Raw genomic sequence first — 13766 nt, forward strand, 5'->3', positions numbered from 1 at the left:
GGTGTCATCATGTAAACAATACCTCCGAGACCCTCTCTGCCTACCACCCCAATTATTTCTCTTTTCAGAAGACTTTCTAAAAGTCCAACTTGAAAACGGTACTTTCTGGAGGGGGGGAGGCAGGAATAAAAGGCTTCAATTCAGCCTCTCGGAGGCTCCTTAAAAGGCGTCTTCAGTTGGATCCCAACGTGGCGCTGAAGAACTCCAAAAAACAGCATCGCTTTCTGCCTCTTTCACCCAAAAAAGTTCTTCCTTTCTTCATTTTTTTTTAAATGAACAATTTTGCCTGTTCTTGTGCTGAAAGATGAATTATTTTTGCGCCCCTCATTTTTTTAACACTGTCTCTGGGCGAGACATGAATATATATATATATATATATATATATATATATATTTAGACACCCGGAGGTGGCTTTTCTGAAATGTTTTTCAGTACGTCATCAATTCGATCATCCTCAATAACAACTGGAAGCAGGAGAAAAAAAGGAAAGGAGAAAGAAAGATGAGTAAACACCTCCATTGTTGTCTTTTAATTTATTTATTTTATTTCTTTGTTGTTCGCTTTGCAATCGCCGTGCTTAACTTTGGTTGTAATTTGAGGGTACCTGTATCTACATCTGGAATTTGCTGATCAGGCCAAGTAAGAAAACAGACAGGTTGGTTCACACAATTTGTGAAGATGGGGCTGGGTCCTATCTCACCTGGAGACACAAATACCCACCCACCCACCGGAGAATCTGGTCTAATGAGTTGTGGGGATCCAGTTTAAGGGGGTTAAACACTCTTTGTCTCTGTAGCACAGAAGGTGGTGAGGTTCTTCACGAACGTGCATGCATTGCACAAGGTTTACACACACACACACACACAGATACACCTGGTACACAACACAATCCTGTTGCTCAGGAAACATTGCTTGGGTACAAAACCAGGTGAGTTTGATTGCTATTTTGAGAAGCAGATTATAGCATGGTCGAGAATTTGATAACATTCCCTTCAGATTCTTGAACAGGCATTTTCAAGGTCAACAAAAATGAAGACACAGACACAACAAGCAGGATCACAAGACCGACTCAGTGGCACCAGAAGAGTTTTCTGAAACCACCACAAAAGGGATGTTTGTGCAGCCCTTAATTAAAGGCAGGATCTGTGTAAATGGATAGAAGAAAGGCTAGAGACACACATTTGGGAGTGCACACACACTTTTGTTGTTGTTTGCGAACACAAAATTTTGTCTCAAAGGCTGCCACTGTTTTTAAGCCAGCCTTGGTCCTTCCGGTCAACGTTGCGTTGACCCAGAAACCTCTCAATTGGTTTCTCTCCGGAATCACCAGACAGCCACAAACGGAGGATACCACCAGATATATAATAGCAGCCCAAACACCCTTGTGTGGCTGTTTCCCTCCCTTCCATAACACACCGGCTTCCAAAGTCTGTGATCGCTCTTGTCCCGTCTTGGGAGGGGTGGAACCACTCTGCTCCATCTTGACTTCCATCCATCTGCCTCTCCCTTGGAGACTGTCCGCACGAGGCCCTCCTTAATGGTCGGAGACCAGCTGAGACACCCCCCACCCTGGGGAGCTCCCCACTGGACCGATTCTGCTGACTCGGCCAAATATGGGGGAGCAGACCCCACCCAGCTGAGCAGAAGGGCTGACCTCCCTCCCCTTGATGCTGGGCTGGGGGCTTCCCTGGATCCTTTCCTCCAGAGGGCTTAGGGGCCCAACTGCTCCTAAGGGTGAGCGCCCACCTTTTGAGGGTGGGGGCTAGTGATGCATGCAAACCCCCGGGACAGCACCCCTTTTTCACAACCTTCCTCCCCACCCATCCTTCCAAAGGGCTGCCTTTTGCCTCCTTTTTCAAGGGAGGGGGGAGAATAAAGCGTGCTGCCCCCCACCCACGACTCAACACCCCCCCCAATCCAGTAGAGTCCGGCGTCCCACTTGAAGAGCGAAACTCGACCTGCGCGCAGACCCCAACCGCCTTCATCACCAGCCAGGAGGAGGAGGAGGAGAGGATGATGGGCTTTGCGCTCTCTGCGCTCTCTCACCCAGGCTGAGTTGGGCGGGTGAGCAGCCCACCAGGGGGAAAGTTCACCCCAAGACCCCCATCTGGGGTTCAGGAGGAGAGGGGGGGCAGTCTCAAGTCTGCTGGCAAAGTTGCAGAGGGGCTGTTGGGGGGGGGTGTCTCTTCCCTCCCTCCGCATTTGCTCTTACCGCACTTGCTGCGTCCGATCTGGGCCAGTTTGGGGGCGCGCTTGCCAGCGCCCCCCGGCCCGAAGCTGCTGGTGTCCTGCAGGCGGCAGGCGAAGCCCAGCGGCGCCCCCTCGCCCGCCTCCCCGCGGGGGCTCAGCTGCACCTCCGACATCACGGCTGCCTTGTCCGAGCGGAGCGGAGCGGCGGCAGAAGGAGCGAGCCAAGCAGCCGCGCAGGAGCGCTCCTCGCTCAGCGGCGCCCCGCGGGCGATTTGGGGAGGGAAGGTTTGGCAGCCCCCCCCCCCGGAGCCTCCCTCGCCCTCCGCTCCCACGGGGCTCTCTCTTCCCACGCGTGGGCCTCTCCTTCTGCCGCTCTCCCCCTTCGCTCCTTCCCCGCAGCCCAGTCCAGAAAGAAGGAAAGTGGGATGGACGCCCGAACCAGCCTCGGCTGCAAGTGCCAGGCGCGCACAGGCACGCACACACAACCCACAACCCCACACACACACGCACACGCAGGCAGACAAACAGACTGACTCATTGACTGGGGAGAAGAGACCCCCAGACGCCCAGAGGGAGCGGAGCGCCGCCTTCTCTTTCCATGTTGGGAAGGTTTGCAGCAGCCACTCCTGCCCGCCGACCCCGGGATCGCTAGGATCGAGCGCAGGGGTTCCTCGACTTACGACCACCACTGAGGGGTTCCCCCCCCCCATTTCCCCTGCTAAGCAAGACAGCTGTTGGGTGAGTTTTGCCCCCCCTCCCCCGTTTCACCCCCTTTCTTGGCATGAGGGTCAAGCGAATCCATGCGGTTTGTTCAGTGAGCAACACGGTCGTTAAGCGAATCCGGCTTCCCCCCTTGACTTCTGCTTGTCAGAAGGCCGCAAAAAGGGGGGATCATGTGACCCCGGGACATTGCGACTGTCGTAAGTAGGAGTCATTTGCCAAGCGTCCTAATTTTGATCCCGTGGCCGTGGGGGGTGATGAGAGATTGATGTGCTCTAAGAGAAATCAGACCTTGGAGGTCTTCTGGTGGAGCAGGAGACCCTCCACCATTCCCAACAAATGGCTGCCCAGTCTCCTCTTGAAGACCTCCAGTGTTGGATCACCTACAACTTCTGGTGGCAAGTTGTTCCACTGGTTAATTGTTCTCAGTTTTAGGCAGTTTCTCCTTACTTCCAGGTTGCTTCTCTCCTTGATGAGTTTCCCTCCTTTGCTTCCTGTCCTGCCTTCAGGGGCTTTGGAGAAGAGGTGGACCCCCCCCCTCTTCTTTGGGGCAGCCCCTCAAATATTGGAAGACTATCAGGTCATCCCCGGTCCTTCTTTTTATTAAACTAGACATTCCCAATTCTTGGGTATGGATCCTTGCTGATCAGCTATATGCAACAAAATTTCGGTTAGTGTACATTCAAAGTGACAACAAAGTTATTTCTAAATCTCTAAGCTGGATGCAGCCCTGATTCTTGTGTGCTGGAGAAATTCTGTTTACTTGGCAACAGATGCCATGCCGCGGGTGAGGCCGGCGGAGAAATTAAGCGGGCTGGCCAGCTTCCTGGTTGCTTGGGTTTGCCAAGGTGCCCGCACCAATGGAAAGTGGTGCGCCGAGACAGCAAAGGAGACCAGAAGAATGAGACTGCCCCCTAACGGTCTCCAGAAGAGACAAGAAGCAGATTTCAGATCAACACCTGAGTTCCCCAAAAAAGCATCTCGGTTGCCACCTCCGTTCTTACGCATGCGGCAACCTGCTTGCTCAGAAACTGCAACCAGAGTTTTTAGTTACGTGAAAAGGGTTAAAGATTGATCAGGCGGGAGGCACATTCACAGCATTTAACCAATTTTATTTTCCTTCTTTTCTGACTCTCAGGATACCCATTCTGCGTGGACACCCCTCTGAGCGTGACTGCGTGCTTGAGCTATCCAAGTTAGGTGTGTAGGCTGTTTGAAGGGGGCTCGGTTCCGGGTTTGAAACTCCAAGGAGGCTTTGCTCGGCTATCCAGTAATTTCCAACACAGCCATGGTTTTCTCTCCTCCTTAAATACATTTCCCCCCCCCCCCTCCATCTCTTTATAAGATCCTTTGGAGGCAAAAATAGCCAAAGTTGCCCCTGAAGCAAAGGCAAGGCAACCTCGTTTTATTCCGGGACCTGAGTAGGCAGGGAAATGGGACTAAAAAAATAACATTCAGGGCGAAACACACAAAGCGCTAATGAATCAAAAAGGTGTGTGAACCCCACACGGCTCCAGAAACATGATCCCGGGAGTTCTCCAAGAAGCAACATCTAAAGGCGATTTATTCACACGCACAAAGAGAGGAGAAGAAGAACCTTCGTTTTGGCATTTTTACCAAAGCCACAGCCGGCAGTTCAATTCCAGATGGAGTGTGGGAGCAACATCGCTTGGCTCTGTCGATCTGCGCAAAGAGCTACTGCTAAGCCCACCCACCCACCCACGAAACCCGCTCCCCATTTTACGCAGCAATGTTCAAACCAGTTCCTAGAGTAGCCTGAGGGGGGAGGAGGCATCGCCCCTCAGCTGTTGTACAAAGGCACCACCCTGGCGATCAGCTGCCTGCAGATGGGGCAGCGGGGGGGCCTGGGCAGGGCCTCGTAACATTTGAGGCAGGAGCACACGTGCCCGCACTCGAGGAAAACGCAGGCCCGGCTGTTGCCCAGGCAGACCACACAGGTGTTGGTGGCGTCCCCTCCGGCGGCGATGCCCTCCAGCATCTGACGCAGCCGCCGCTTCTCCCGCTGACGCCGGTACTGTTTGTGCAGGACGAAGATGAGGAGAGCGCAGCTGGCCAGCCCGCAGAGGGTCGTCAGGACCTTCCAGAACCGGACGCTCGACTCCTGCCGCTCGAGCAGCGTCTTGAACCCCAGGCTGCTCAGGCAGTAGCGCAGGCCCTGCTTGGGGGGCTGCAGCTTGATGGTGCTGCTGTCCAGGACAAGCTCGCCGACCCCAGTGAGGGCTGCCCCGACGGTCAGCATCTCTTCAGTCTCCTTGATGCCCTTGGGTCGCTCTCCGCTGATGTAGTGACCGATGGCGTCAGTCAAGGACTGCACCGAGGGGTGGAATCTCTCGTAGACGGTCTCCAGGCTCAGTTCCGCAGCACTGAGGGGCTTCAGGACCCTCACGGCCACGGGGGGGTCCTCGCTCCCCGGGGCCACCAGATCGAAAGGGACTGTGTTTGTCCTCTGGTGGATGATCTTTTCATAATTGTTCCTGGGGAAATTTCATCCAGAATGAAAAACACTATCGCGGCATCATTTTTAAGAGCCTCTCCCTTCTCCTTTTCTATCGTATCCCACTATGAACATGCAGTAGAAAACTGAGAAACTTTAAGGCGAGTTCTTTGTCAAAAGCCTCTAGAAATATTTGCTGCTGGACTACAGCTCCCATCTTCTCTGAATGTCTGGCATGATTGCTTAAAGTAGGGATGTCATGCAAAGTGGGGCAGACACCCCTGATCTGCACTGAGTGGCCTCGAGGAAGCTGCATTGTTTCCCAGCCTGGATCCTAAGTTTCAGGCCAGGCAGCTTTTTAAAATTGACAAAATTCAGTGTGGCAGAGATCTGAAATCTATTTCATTAGTTATAGCAAGACAGAGGTATAATGACAACGATAATCATAATTCAGAATGCAGCCAAACACCAATACATGTAAAAAACCAGTAAAATGTATATTAAACTCATAACAGGGAACTGATAAAAAGAAAAACACTGAGATATTTCAATGTCTAGGTTAGTCCAGAACACCTACAACTTAAGCAAGGAAGCTGAACATTTTGATCATTTCCATATATGAAGAAACTGAATATTTTTATAGTTCTTATGACCATAAATAAATTAACCTCAGAGAAATCATGAAACGTTCCCACAGCATCTGGAAATAACATCTGTGAACCCCCAAAACTTTACCTCAGAAATAAAACAACCGCCTTTCTCAAAATCTTGGTGTTCTCATGTGGTAGCTTACAAGACTTCAGGCTGCAATAATCACACTGAGGTTGTGGTAAGCACACCGGCCCCTTAGCAAGTCCCTATTTCCAAAACGAGGCATGAGTGGACTTACCAGAAGTGGGTGGTCCGGTTCCACACCATCTTGTGCTCCTGAAGGGTCAGCCTCTGGACCACCCCCTTGCAACTCTCCACAAACTGGCTGTTGAGGCTTTCCTTGACGGAGCGCACCACACCTGATTGGGCAGGAGAGACCGGGCAGTGGTCAGTGACCGGAAGGAGGGAGACACCCACTGTGGATGGATGGATGGATGGATGGATGGATGGATGGCAAGCCAATTGTTTAGAGCAGTCTAACGGCCCTCCGGATGGGAGGAGCAGCTTCCAGGGACATTGGGGGGCGGGGGGGGGGTTATCAAAAATTGAAGCCCCCCCTGCCCATCTGGAGGAGAGCACCCAGGAGGGCGAATGGCCAGCAACCTCCCCAATGGTCAACCATCTGTAGATCCATTTGGTGAATGCTTACCGTGGGATCCCTCATGAAAGATGCCACAGATGTGCTCCGAAGGTGGAAATACACACAATTACACTTACACAATTTCCCCACAGGAAGGACGTACCTTCTATCACTGCATAGGGGACGCATTTTCCCGGGGCTTCAATCAGCAGGTTCTTTAAATCCTGATCCAGAGTGACTTTTTTAGCACTCTGGGGGAAGGAAGGAGTGAAACAGACTTCACAACAATATCCTCTGAATCACAGCAGAGATTGCCTGAGTTTTCAGACATTCTGCAAACATACTACTCTGGCAAATTGCGAAGCTGTAGAAAACTAACTGGTAGTGAAATTATAAATATCAGAGGTCAAGTCAAAATAGATCTCCACCACGGAGAGGGCCTCCTCCTCTCTTTAGATACATCCACCTCACTGCATTTGCCAAGACAACTTCTGAGCATGAACAAAATATCCAAAGTGGTCGATGCGGGCTTCCTTTAAACTCATTTGTGTCATCGTACGTACAAATGAATGCCAGCAGATTGTGCTTTGCTGAGTGACTTTTCTGAGCTTGACTCCAGGTGTTTAAAATCTTCAATCTGGCCTCTTTTTTCTTTCAGGGAACTTGGTTATTTTGAAGATTCCCGAATATACAGTGTTAACCTACCAAAAGTCTCATTTTAAACAGTTCCTGTAGCTGTAGTTGGAATCAAGCCAGTAGGGAAGATGTAACAAAAACAAGCACAGTGATCTTAAAAAGCCACCTTAAGCCAGGATCCAAATAGCCACTCACCTTCAGACTGTCTGCAACTTTTGACTTGTGCCTGTAAACGGCATAGAGGATGGCAGTGACGGCCGAACTGGTTGCCAGGAGGATAATTTCACCCGTCGAAGGGTGACCGGCGGAGTCCATGGTTATCGCTCGAGGGTGGCTTCCCTGTGATAGGAAAAGAGAGAAGTATCAGTTCTGCTTTCCTTGTTCTTCAAATTGCCCATATACTTACAACCACTCGTTTAGTGACCATTCAAAGTTACAACAGCACTGAAAAATTTAGGACCGTTTCCCCACTTATGGCCGTTGTAGCATTGCCATGGTGACATCATCAAAATTCAGATGCTTGGCAACTGACTCGTATTTATGACGCCTGCAGTGTCCCAGCAGGGTCACGTGATCCCCTTTGGCGCCCTTCTGACAAGGAAAGTCAATGGGGAAGCTGGATTCACTTAACAACCGTGCTACTAACCAAAAACTGTAGTGATTCAGTTAACAACGGTGGTAAGAAAGGTCGTTAAATGGGGCAAAACTCACTTAACAAATGTCTCACTTAACAATTGTGATTGTCTTATCTTCCTTAGTCAGTAGCCAGGGTACAATCACAACACACAAGCAACCCCACAACTATCGCGAGCTGGGTGTCTTTGGCTGATTCCCTCATTCTCTGTCGAGCCCACCTCACAGGGTTGTTGTTGTGGGGAAAACAGGAGGGAGGGAGGGAGGGTTTTGGGGGTGCCCGGGAGGGAACTGGCCCGCTCCTGTGGCAGGGAATTCCGCAGGCGGACGCCCAAGAGGTCCCGCGACCTCCCCGCCCGCCAGACACTTTCGGGGCGCCCCAGAAAAGGCCCAACGGCGCGCTGAGAGAGGCCTCGCGTTCCCATGGCAACCGACGGGGAGGCCGACTACCTAGGTCCGAGCGCTCCTGCAAGGCACTTCCGGGAAGGAGCGTCGCTTGATGACGTCAAAAGGCCGCGCGCTGTGGCTTTTGCCATAGAGCACGTAAACACGGGGCTAGAAGAACCCGGAAGTGTGACTCTGAGGTCAGATATGGTCACGGCGGGCACATAGACTTTGGAAAAGGGTAGAGGTGACTCTTTCTTTGAAAAAGCTTCTTTTAAACCCATTTTTGCCGCCTACCTGGCCTATCTTCCAATGCTGTTGTAACTTTCGTTTTTCTGAAGTTTTTCATGGTAACATGGGGGCCTGAAGCTAACTAGCAAGGGCTTCATGCCAGCTACTTGGTCCTCCCACTTTGCATTGCAAGCTAATGGTGGCCATTCCTCTCCTCTAGATAGGGCTCCTGCCTTCTTGGCCTACCTTGCAAAACTGGCATCCTTTTCTTTTTGCTCTCACCCAGATTTGCACCTGTGGGCTTTTGCATCTTCAACCCACACCCTTAATTCTCCATTTTTATGCAGATTGAAATCCGAGTGGAAGTGGGGTGGGGATGGGGCAAAATAAAGCCCCACCTGCGTGTTTCGCACCCAGGACCTCCAGCAGCAGCAGAAAGCTCCGTCGAGCAACTCGGCATAAAAGTCCACGAGAAAAGCATCCTTCCCTAATGGTCCCTGGTGTATGGGACTCCAATTCTCACCATCCCCAGCTGATGCCATGCGGGCAGGGGACTATGGGAACTGAAGTCCCGGAGGATGGTGCTGGATCGGGGAAGGCAGCGGTCTCTAAGTATTGCAGGGAAGCCCCAAGAGCAGGAATTCATTAGCATTAGGATGGGAGGCCACTAGGTGAGCTAAGGGGTTGTAAGCTGGATGAAAACAAACATCCTGCAAAAGGTCAAACTTCTTCCAGGCCCTTGCCAAGAGATCTGCATGATGCCTTGCAGCTGACCTTAATTCAAAGGAACTGTGCAGACTTCTCTGTGTAAATTTAGGAGTCCCCTCCGCCCACAGCCTTGCTCAATCTCAGCTTCTTAAATGATGCAATTCGAATTCAACCATTTTTTTCGGACTTGCCACCCCATTTGTTCCCCTGCTCTAAATTTCCGCCCACATTTTCCCTCCCACTCAGTTTAGAAGGTCCCTTCCCCAAATGTCAACTGAAAGATTTAAAAGAAAAATAAATGTTTATTATACACGCTTACACCACACACAAAGGCTTCCAATCCTTGGTTGAGGTTTGGGAGAACCCGCACACAAGTCTCTATTTACAAGCCCCCAAAAGGCCGAGGCTCTGGGAAGAGGTGGAGGCACGGTGGCCAGGCTGAATGCCGTCCATCTGGCAGCCATCAGAGTCCACCCCTCTCAAAACTCGGGGCTGGGAAAACACTTGGGGGTCACCTCTTTGCACATAACTGCGGGATAATGTCGCAGTTTGCGGTTGTAGGTTGGTGCTTCTTGTTTGAAGCACAAGCTGGCGTGTTTGTCGCACTCGCATGCCAAGGTGGCACATACCGTTCTGTTCCTGTACTCTGCGGGCCGGAGGAGAAGAGAGAGTCAGCCCAAGGGCGGGGGGGGGGGGGTGTCTCAGACCCCTCCCAACTTCCCCCCTCCCTGCAAAATTGTGAATACCACAAAACCTGGGAGAACTCACTACACAGCACCCTGTTGTTGATAATCAGGTATCTGTAGTGGTCAATATACGGGTGGCAACCTTGGTGATGCAAATTTTCGTAGCAGCAATCGTGGTTATAGCAACACCTGGACCAGAGAGGCGGGGGGGGGGGGGAGAGAGAGAGAGAGAGAGACAGAGACAGAGAGAGGGAGAGAAAAGACACAACAACACAAAAAGTTTCCTTCTGGCACAGAAACTCTTTTAAAGTCCTTTTCCTTTCCACTCTGAATCAGACGGGAATCTTTTAAAGCTGAAATGTGTTTTCATTGTTATTCTTCCCATCCTTTCAAGATCCTCAGCCAGAGTGGGTATTAAAGCTGGCAGCCCAATTGAGCTCCCTGGGCAAGAAAGAGAGGAGTACCAATAGTTCTTGACTTGCAACCATTCGTTTATTGACCGAAGTTACAATGGCACTGAAAAAAGTGACCATTTTTTCACACTTACGACCGTTACACAGTGGTGGGTTGCTACCGGTTCGCCCTGGATCGGGAGGCTCCACCCACCTGCCCGGATGCTTCTGCGCACGCCCACAAGCAAACCAGTAGCGAAGGGTTTTGAAACCTGCCCCTTCCGTTGCAGCCTCCCCATGGTCACATGATCAAAATTTAGACGCTTGGCAACTGACTCACATTTATGACCATTGCAGTGTCCCGGGGTCACGAGATCCCCTTTTCTGACTCAGTGGGGAAGCCAGATATACTCAACAACCATGTCACTAACTCAACAACTGCAGTGATTGCATTGCACAGTTTTGTGCACAACAACTGCACAACAGCTCTGGCAAGGAAGATCGTAAAAGGGGGCAAGACTCATCTAACAACTGTCTTGCTTGGCAAGGGAAATGTTGGGCTCAATTGTGGTCGTAGGTCAAGGACCAGCTGTGCTGCAGAAGGCTGTTGCTCTCCTTCGCGCCTTGCCCCACAGCCAGAGGGGTTTATGCGGGTGGGGGTTTGGGTGCCGCAGAACGGCGGTCATGCTGGGAGCCAGGTTCAAAAGAGGCCGGGGGGGGGTGTCGTTGGAGGCAGTGAGGAGGGGGCCGCACTCACATGTCTGTGGGGTCCTTCGGCTTCCCTCGCCCACCCTTCCCACAGTAGCACCCGTAGCCGTTGAAGTAGATGAGCGCATTCTTCTGCGTGATCCGTTGGATCATCAGCTTGAAGTTGAGCAGGCTGCTGGTGGTGATGGCAAACACTGCAAAGAGAGGTGAAAGAGGCTAGTCCTCAAGAGGTCAACAGGAAGGACATGCAAACCAGCATGGGTGAACTCCAACTCCCGGAATTCAGCCAGTCAGTCTGACCCTACCCATTTCTTTTTAAAGCGAACCCTAAAACATAATGCTTCTGCTTTTGTTTTTTTAAAGGGAAGGCAGGCAGAGAAAAAGGTGGAGCTGAACGCGAGCAAAAGTCCCAAACCGAAAAAGAGGAAAAAATAAAACAGAAGGAGAAGGAAGCAAACAATGGAGAATAAAAGAGAAAAGGGAGAATCAGGGGAAAGCAAGCAGATCGTCTGAAAGGTGCTATTTGAAAAGGCAACTGGAATCTCTTCCAAGAAAGTTCAATTGCCTCTTGAAAAACAGCCTTTGGGACCAGCATGACTGAGAGCCTCCGTAGACATTTAGAGAAAGCAGATCTCTCTCCCTCTTTTCAGAGGGGTGTCTGTGATGAAGAGGAGGGTGAGAGACCCCGGAACCTACCAGCACTTACCGCTCACCCCCAGCACCGTGGCTATGTGAAACAGCCTCATCTCTGGAAGTGCCTGGAGGAGGAGGAGGAGGAGGAGGAGGAGGAGAAACAGATGGCCGCCATTATCATTTCTACAAATAACTCATAACGGAGCTGAAAGGGACCCTGGAGGTCTTCTAGTCCAACCCCCTGCTCAAGCAGGGGACTCTAGTCTAGGCCATTCTGGACAAGTGACCATCCAGTCTCTTCTTGAAGACCTCCACTGATGGAGCACCTTCTGAAAGAAAACCGTTCCACTGATTAATTGTTCTTATTATCAGGAAATTTCTCCTCAATTCTAGGTTGGATCTCTCCTAGATTAGATTATCTTTATCCCCTCAGAATCCCTGGTTAATTTCATGCCTTCTAGCATCTTCCTTACTCTTTTTGCGTGGGGGTCTGCTTAAATACAATTTCCCCCTCTGTTTTTCTCTTTTCTTTTGCTTGTTAATTGCAACCAAGCTGCGTTTCCCAAATCAGGGGAGGGGGGAAAAAACACACGAGAAAAATCTCTCTCAAAGACACCCATCATTTTGGAAACCAGGAAGGGCTAGTATTAAACATTTAAAGAGTTTAAACCCTGGCAGTCTGCAAAATCCAGCAGGCAGGGCAAGGAGGAAGCTGCTGATTGACAGAGGGTACAAAGGGACTTTCACCTAAGGGGGTTTCTCCTTTTCTTACCCCCTCCCCGCCTTGCAAAAAGAGTCTGGAGTGGAAACCCACACCAAGAGAGGCAGGAAGCAGAAGTCGGACGAGTGGAACTTGCAATTTTAGCCCTGCAATGGCTCAACTGGGTTATACACCTTGTCCCAGGTATAACAGGGAACCTCTCTCGGCTGGTCACCTCCCAGCTCTTTCCTCTGCTCCGGAAGGCTCCATGGGGACCCCCTGGGAAAACTCAAAACCCACAGATTGGTTTGTCCAAAACCGAAGCTGTGTGACTCTCCGCCACTGGATGGAACCACTGCATTTTGTTCTGGAAGGCGACCTGATTGTGATGCAACGAACTTTGGAATGCTTGGGGTGGGAGGAGGCATGGCATGAGAAGACCTGGACAGCTGACATTTCTCTGACGGGGCCTCTGACTGTATCTTCCAACGCTCTGTTCAAGCAGGAGACCCAATACTACTTCACACAAATGGAGCTCTTCCTGAAAACCTCCATTGATGAGCACCCGCAACTTCTGGTGGCAAGTTGTTCCGCTGATAAATTGTTCTCACTGTCAGGAAATTCCTCCTTATTTTGAGTATGGATCTCAGAATACATTTGGAAGGGACCTTGGAGAACATCTAGCAGTCCAAGCCCCTGCTCAAGCAGGAGGCCCTAAGCAATTCTGGGCAAGTGGCTGTCCAGTCTCTTCTTCTTAAAGGCCTCCAGTGATGGATCGCCCACAACTTCCAAAAGAAAGCCGATCCACTGAGTAATTGTTCTCAGTGCCAGGAAATATTTTCTTAGTTCTAGGTTGAATCTCTCTTTGATGTTAGTTTTTGTCCTGCCTGCAGGTGCTTCAGAAAAGCTGTCCAGCCTCACAGGGTCGTCGTGAAACAGATCTAAGATGACTAATGGAAAGTCAGCATGACAACCTGGGACTTCCTTCCACGCAAACAGATTTCTTTTTTGCGCTGAGCGAGTTCTCCTATATTTGCTTTTTCATCTCTGTTGAACTATGCAGGGAAATGGGGATGCCCAAAATGCTGCAGTCAAAAATTCCCTTCTGGCTTCCTGTTTATGGGAGGGTGGGGTGTTCCAAGAAGCACAAAGAGACTGAAAGTGAAGTAGAATTTCCGGGGCTGAATTCCCGAAGGGTGGGGGGGGGAAGCCCCTCTGGAGCCCTCTATAAACCCCTCCAGGGAGCCACGTTCGACTTCTGCAGCCCAGAATCCTCTCTGTTGCACTGCAGGAACGGTAAGGGGAGGGGGACGGAGGGCGGGAGGGAAGGAGCCTTCACACACCCCAGCAGTGTCTTCCAATTCTCTTCCTCCGTCAAGGCGGGCATAAATTAAAATGAATTTGCAAAATTGTAAATTTTGCATGCGCAGAGTACAGCTCCGTTTTTCCCTTCAGGCCT

At 50.9% G+C, this 13766-nt stretch overlaps 3 protein-coding genes across 6 annotated transcripts in view; all 3 read right to left on the reverse strand.

The window, feature by feature from the left end:
• Positions 1-393: 393 nt before the first annotated feature.
• CAMK2N1 (calcium/calmodulin dependent protein kinase II inhibitor 1) lies at positions 394-2363 on the reverse strand. The gene is made up of 2 exons (XM_070955976.1): positions 2213-2363; positions 394-464 (listed from the first exon to the last, which is right to left on the reverse strand). The coding sequence occupies exons 1-2, from the start codon at positions 2361-2363 to the stop codon at positions 394-396; spliced, it is 222 nt and encodes a 73-aa protein (XP_070812077.1).
• Positions 2364-4649: 2286 nt separating this feature from the next.
• MUL1 (mitochondrial E3 ubiquitin protein ligase 1) lies at positions 4650-8356 on the reverse strand. Of its 2 annotated transcripts, none has more exons than XM_070955974.1 (5): positions 8316-8356; positions 7428-7571; positions 6760-6847; positions 6255-6375; positions 4650-5405 (listed from the first exon to the last, which is right to left on the reverse strand). In XM_070955974.1, the coding sequence occupies exons 2-5, from the start codon at positions 7545-7547 to the stop codon at positions 4712-4714; spliced, it is 1023 nt and encodes a 340-aa protein (XP_070812075.1). In that variant the 5' UTR covers positions 7548-7571; positions 8316-8356; the 3' UTR covers positions 4650-4711. The 2 variants fall into 2 exon arrangements, with proteins under 2 accessions (XP_070812075.1, XP_070812076.1); XM_070955975.1 differs by lacking the exon at positions 8316-8356 and adding an exon at positions 7944-8015.
• Positions 8357-9504: 1148 nt separating this feature from the next.
• The window catches only part of OTUD3 (OTU deubiquitinase 3), a 28331-nt gene continuing 24069 nt past the window's right edge, over positions 9505-13766 (reverse strand). For 2 of the 3 annotated variants that reach the window (XM_070956051.1, XM_070956050.1), the window contains exons 8-10: positions 11024-11168; positions 9957-10063; positions 9505-9834 (exon numbers count right to left, since the gene is read on the reverse strand). In XM_070956051.1, coding sequence (XP_070812152.1) covers positions 9668-9834; positions 9957-10063; positions 11024-11168 — 419 coding nt within the window. In that variant the 3' untranslated portion in view covers positions 9505-9667. The remainder of the gene's footprint in view (positions 9835-9956; positions 10064-11023; positions 11169-13766) is intronic. The other variant, XM_070956053.1, reaches the window with a different exon arrangement.

The sequence above is a fragment of the Pituophis catenifer genome, unplaced genomic scaffold (assembly GCF_029215685.1).
Source record: "Pituophis catenifer annectens isolate HBS135680 unplaced genomic scaffold, rPitCat1.0.hap2 SCAF_18, whole genome shotgun sequence".
NCBI classification, from domain to species: Eukaryota; Metazoa; Chordata; class Lepidosauria; order Squamata; family Colubridae; genus Pituophis; species Pituophis catenifer.